This window comes from Cryptomeria japonica, chromosome 2 (assembly GCF_030272615.1).
Source record: "Cryptomeria japonica chromosome 2, Sugi_1.0, whole genome shotgun sequence".
Lineage (NCBI taxonomy): Eukaryota > Viridiplantae > Streptophyta > Pinopsida > Cupressales > Cupressaceae > Cryptomeria > Cryptomeria japonica.
The window spans coordinates 166,039,579-166,045,864 of record NC_081406.1 but is presented as its reverse complement, the minus strand read 5'-3'; the positions used below and the strand labels follow the sequence as shown (position 1 = coordinate 166,045,864).

Genomic DNA, 6,286 nt, shown 5'->3' with positions numbered 1-6,286 from the left:
AAAAGTGTTAAATATAAACAATGTCCAAAAAAGTTCACATTGTTAAATATAGACAAATAGACTGCTCCTCCCTTTAAATTTTGCAGCAATAACTTTGTTTCTTTCTCCTTCAACAACCTTACAAATGAAGGGCTTCACTATTTTAAAGGTGGATTGAAAATTCGCAATTTATGCCAGATCTGTTTGACTGTGATCTCCTCTTTTAAGGGTGTCAGCTTCACTTCATTGAGGAGGTGGCTTCTGCATTGAAAGCAGGCTTGACAATGTTGATTTCAAAAATATTTTGCCCTTTCAACTTGAGGGGCTTATCTAATTGGAACAATATCACAAAACCATTTGTGATCTTTCATGATTTCTTGCAAACTCTTTGATTTTTAACTATCCTTAATCGTCCCTTTCTGATACCGAATAAAAGAAATGTAAAACTGAGACATAAATAAATTGTTCTATTGACTAGAAAAATAACGAATAAATTACAATTGTCTTATTATATAAAAAGTTGCTTTTCAAAAAAAATAAAAATAATAATAAAACTTAAAATTAAAAAACTAAAGGTATAAAACAATTCAAGTGGAACAGAATGGCCATTCTGTGCAAGAGCAGTACTTCTCATTATTTTGCTGGATTAGAAAACTACAATGAAACTTCGAATTTCAAAAGGAGTGAAATAGACTGTTGACGAGACGCAACTGGCCATTCAGATAACCCCACAAATAAACGTTTCTTTCATGGTGAGAGACGTACAGTCCTGCTTACTTTTCTTACTTTTCTAATTGAAAGAATGCAGAAAAAAATACAGTCCCGCTCACTTTTGATTGCATATCAGCTCTCCTCATAATTTGGTCTAAACTTTCACTGATTGGTTGTCAGTAATAAGTGTGTTTTTTAAATTATTCACTCAAAAAAGTCTAAATAACAAAAGCCAATATGTGGCAAGAGCAGTGCCATTCATTATTGTACTTGGAAAGCATATAAGAAATTCGAATTAAGTAATCATACGCAGTCAAACTTTGATACAATAATATCATTGTGCTCTGATTCTCAATTGCTCCCATAATGCAAACTTTTCAACATGCCAGCTTTCCCAAAAATCTTTGACTAGTTGATATACCAATACAGTCCTTAAATCCTATATACCAATTCCAAATTAGAACCATTTCATCCCTATTCCGTAAATGAAATGTTGAGGACAATGAGCTCAACTTAGATACTTTCATTATTCTCCTTTCTTTGCAATGGCAATCCATTCTCGTTTGGGTTTCATATTTTTAGTATGGGTTTTACACATAAGTCTTCTACACTGCTATTACAGGGGACATCCAGGAGAAGCTGCTGCAGCAACAGTAACAGACCCACAAGAAGGTAATTAAATGTCTTTTATTTCTATGCATTTCCACTCCTATATTCAAAATCAACTGTCTAAAAAGTAGTATACAAAAGCTCATTTCTTAAGGAATTTTTCTCTCTCTCTACATTTCAATTCACATTATTTCAATTCTGTTTGTTGATAGTAAAAGCGCTGAAAACTATACGAGATAAAATGAGAAATAGGAAGTGGGATTTCAGTGAGGATCCTTGCAGTGGAAAGGGAAGCTGGAATGTCAGCCAGGAGTATGAGACCCAAAATAATTTATTCTGTGAGATGCATACGACAGAGGGGAGAACATTTTTCCACGTTACCCGCATGTATGTATCCATATTTTCCTGTGTTTTTTGTATAACTTCTGCTCTGTCTTTGGTTTTCTTATCTTAAACAGAGAATTTTTTAATTGTTGAATGAAATAAATGGTTGCAGATATCTGAAAAGCCAGAACCTGACTGGAGTGGTCCCAGCGGAGCTGGCCAATCTCACATACCTTGAAGAAATGTGTGATAAGACTCCACTTGCTACTGTTTTGATTACCATGCTTTATGTGAATTTATGCAAAAGATTTCAAATTCCCATATTTAGTTCAAACAAGTATTTGAGTTTTCTGTTTGGTTTTTGCTTTCTAGTTACAGCCATAAGCATTTTGTTAGGACTTCGTTTTTTCTTTGAATTTATAGATGGGGAAGGGATTCAATCCTTCAATTAGGGGATAGGTGTCTTAAAGTAAATCCGTTTAATAATGGGGATGGTCGTTGACACAATTAATCTTTTAGTGGAGCACAACAAGTTTGATATCAGAACTTATCTCCAAAAAGATTTTAGTAAATCTAAAACACAATCAATTAGAGATGGCACATAGTGTACCAATTTAACAATAACTTTTACATAACAAGAAAATAAATGTATTTCATGCATCTTTTATAAAAGAAAAGCTAACTGAAATAGCATAGACACATTTTTTAAAAGCTCATAAACTTCATTCTAACACGATTTGATAAGTAAACATAAAGTGATTACTGAAAAGATAACATGGAAGTAGAAGATTCTTACTAGATCTTTATTGCTAACATATTCAAACATGCTAACGTTAAATAAGAAGACAAAGAAGGGTTTAGAATCTACAGTGTTTTTGTTTGTCTGTTCAATTGTCCAATCAACTCTCAACATATTCCGTGTGAGGGAGAGTATCATTAGGGTGCTTTACCTCCAATCATAGACCTGGCAGTCCACACATCTTCCTTTCAGAACTGGCTTTCCCTTCATGAGGGTGCAGAAACATGACTAAGTCTAGTTACCATCTAAACCTAGTGTTTAGATACCTACACAACTCTAGCCGGTCACACACTATAGACTCGTGCTAACTAGTATGACTCACTGACTAGGTTATGCATCTAATATTGGTGGACTGACTGATGGAAGCAAAACTTTGTGTTACCTTGGCCAGAGGTTTTGAATATGCTTACTAAGCACATCTAATGTGTACTCATTTGTCCACCCACCCCTACTCAACTTGAAACTAGGAAGCACATTGATTATGGTAGTCCAATTAATTTTAGGTTGACAAGTGTTAAGATTTGATTTAGAGCCATAAGGTTCCGATCATACTAGGGCTTCATTGGTTTATAAAGACCCAAAAGTTTCCATTGAACTTGAAATAAGAGTTGCAGACTTACGGCTCCTTATATTTTATTTCACATACCGGTATTAGGCTCACTGTCCTAGTGGTATACCCGTTGCATGAATCGACCCTTGAGATGCATTTGCATAGGGTTAAGTAAGTTAACCTTCTCTGCATGCACTCGTAGATATACTTTTCTGCAGGCTACATGCATTAATTCATGTGCAATTTCTGCACATACTATAACACATTTGAACTTAGCTCTTTGATTCCCTAACCCTCTGCATACCAGGGTAATATTAATGCATCAACTAATAAAATTGAGTAACTTCAAACGTGAAGTTCAGTTTCTCAAAAACAAGTTAGGTTCCCCTTAAATACTTTTGGTAAATTGGGACTTCTAAATTAGACTTTTAAATTTACTTACCGACAGTCTCTTTACTTTAATGGTCTTGACTTCAAGATGGAAAAGCTTCTCGGCTAACACAAGGACTTGTCGTTTGAGTCTATAATGACTTCACTTTCGAGTTCTAGGATAGATTTCTGCTACTTGATTAAAGACAGTAAACTTCAAGCTTCTCTCAGATGTTTCCATTAAAATCTCTCTATAAAAGAGATCAATTAATCATTATTTTCTCCCATTGCAGAAAAAGTTACAGAGTTCTTGGTTTTCAAAAAGAAGTTCAAGATATTCATATTTATCTTTGAGGTTACTATGAACTTGTAACAAAATTTTCGTTTTCAATATTCGGTTCATCAACCTTTTATTATCTTAACTCTGTTAAGTACTCAGACCAGAAGAGCCCTCTTCGAGCTTCTACACGAATGCAAAAGAAGAAAATTCTTGCTATCTCGAAGGCTCAGTCTGCATGTCTATATGTATTAAGAGTGCAATCACTAGCAAACGATTTGGTGAAGACTATATTCTCTGGACCAAAGCTTAGAAAGTGTCGGGCCGATAGGAAGCTTCTTGAATTAATTTAAATTGTAGAAAGAAGACCAATTGATGCAGGGCATCCACGTGGAGTGAGTTCAAATTGAAATTTCAAAACTCATTGAATTGGATTTTGAATGTTATTGCTTGAGGAGTGGAGCCCGTAAAAAAAAACTCTAATTTTGGCAAATCAGTTTATGGTTCTGAGTTTTGCTTTTCTGGGAGTCAATGTGCAGTTAGTGATATGACAACAGACCTAATTTTAGCAAATGGCCAGGCGGGTGTAAATGCACATTCATGAAGCTGGAAATGAATTTAAAATGATATTTTGAGAAGGCACGAGGGGGTTTTTGTTTTTGGACGTAGCAATTTGGAGAGGAGGAGTTTTGGGAGTGATGGGGATTGTTTTTGGAAAGAAGGGTTTTAAGAAAAGATAAGAAAAACCCAGATTTTGGAGAGGACAGGATAGGTGTAGTATTTTTGTTTGAGGATTGAATAATTTATTTTTGTTGCAGGTGTAGGGAGGTATTTACATCAGATAATTAGTTGGAGATGTGTGTTTTAAATTCTACGGAGTTGATTTTGTTTGTAACAGAGAGCTGGTGATGTTGAGGTATTTGATTTGAATAGAGAATTTCTTTAGTTTGTTTCCTATGTGCTCTTGCTGTTGTAGATCAGTTTATTTTTAGTTTTGAATGCACATTTCTCAGTCTTACAGGCTGTATTTGATGTATTCTAAGTCGAGAGGTTGTTGTAATGATTTATTAGTAAATATGGTATTAACATCTCAGGAGTTCATTGTACAGATTTTGAATCTGTTTCATTGTTCAATGTGGTATTTGATTTGGGTTGTTTAAGGTTGTGTTTGATAGCGATTTTGCGTGTATTCCCACTGCATCAATGGTATCAAAGCCAGAAGATTCTTAGTGTGCAGGCAGATTCGTCAGGGAAAGGCAGCTTGCACCAAGGATGAGTTTGTGGATGTTGGAAAAATGACTGCAAGAGGAGTCCTGCGTCATTGACATAGAGTTGGAGTTAGAGGAAGCGGAAAAGGTGGTAATTTTGTTCGTGATGATGATTTTAGAGCTTTAAGAAGACAAGTTGAAACCTTACAAGAAGAGATTAAAAGATGGTTTGCAAGAACAAGAGACCTTGTAACTGATGAAGAAGAAGAGATTTTGGAGAATGCCAGCCAAACAACTAAGCAAAGACAAGTAAGTGATGAAGAAGAAGAGATTTTGGAGAATGCCAGCCAAACAACTAAGCAAAGACAAGTAGCGACAGCAGTTGCAAATTACTCATTGCTAATTGCATTATCAAAGATAGGAAAAAACACCCAAGATCGATGTTCCTACTAAAATTTAAATCCAGAAGAATTGGTAGATTGGCTGAATGATATGTAAGAGTATTTTGAGTTTGAGGAAATAAGAGATCCTCATATAGTGAGGTTTGCTAAAATCAAGCTAAAAGGACATGCTTCAATTTGGTGGAGAGAAGTTCAATTAGAAAGAGGAAGAAAAAGAAAAAAAAAATCACAAAGTGGTTGAGAAAATGTTGAGACAGTTCACTCTTGTAGACTACGAATTAGATATACTCAAGAAGATGCAAGGATTGAAACAAGGAGCCAAGATAGTGTGTTTTGAATTCTACAGAGAGTTGATTTTGTTTGTCGTAGAGACCTGGTGATGTTGAGGAGTGTGATTTGAATAGAGAATTTCTTTAGTTCGTTTCCTATGTGTTCTTGCTGTTGTAAGTGAGTTTATTTTTAGTTTTGAATTCACATTTCTCACTCTTACAGGCTGTATTTGACGTATTCTCAGTTGAGAGGTTGTTGTAATGATTTATTAGTAAATATGGTATAAACATCTCAAGAGTTCATTGTGCAGATTTTGAATCTGTTCCATTGTTCAATATGGTATTTGATTTGGGTTGTGTAAGGTTGTGTTTGATAGCGATTTTGTGTATATTCCCACTGCATCACCAATGTGTTTCCAGAAATAATTTGTTTCTAAACAGAAATCTACTGTTGCAAAACAGGGTACTCCCCTTTGCCAATTCACAAAACTCAAAACACACCTCACATAATCGCAGAGGCTCTCTGCTCACAAAATCAAATGACAATGAGACAAGATTTCAACACAACCATTCGTTTTATTTCAATTTCACTACACCATCAAGTTATTACAACACATTAATTATAGATTTTAGCCCTCTGTCATCCTTCCTCAACGCACTTCTTCCTCTATTCATATGCTCTCACTCCGTTCCTATACCCTGACTGTTACCTTCTCCTATGCAGCTATATCAATCTGCTAATTTTCTTTCTTTGGGGTGTGATTATTAGCATGTTAACACAGCCCTCACT

At 35.1% G+C, this 6,286-nt stretch overlaps 1 protein-coding gene across 6 annotated transcripts in view; it reads left to right on the top strand.

The window, feature by feature from the left end:
- The first annotated feature begins 963 nt into the window (after positions 1-963).
- The window catches only part of LOC131065974 (probable leucine-rich repeat receptor-like serine/threonine-protein kinase At3g14840), a 92,029-nt gene continuing 86,706 nt past the window's right edge, over positions 964-6,286 (top strand). For 2 of the 6 annotated variants that reach the window (XM_058000613.2, XM_058000610.2), the window contains exons 1-3: positions 972-1,362; positions 1,512-1,686; positions 1,796-1,867. In XM_058000613.2, the coding sequence (XP_057856596.2) occupies positions 1,236-1,362; positions 1,512-1,686; positions 1,796-1,867 (374 nt within the window). In that variant the 5' untranslated portion in view covers positions 972-1,235. Of the gene's footprint in view, positions 1,363-1,511; positions 1,687-1,795; positions 1,868-6,286 lie in introns of all 6 variants that reach the window. The other 4 variants (XM_058000615.2, XM_058000614.2, XM_058000611.2 and 1 more) reach the window with 4 other exon arrangements.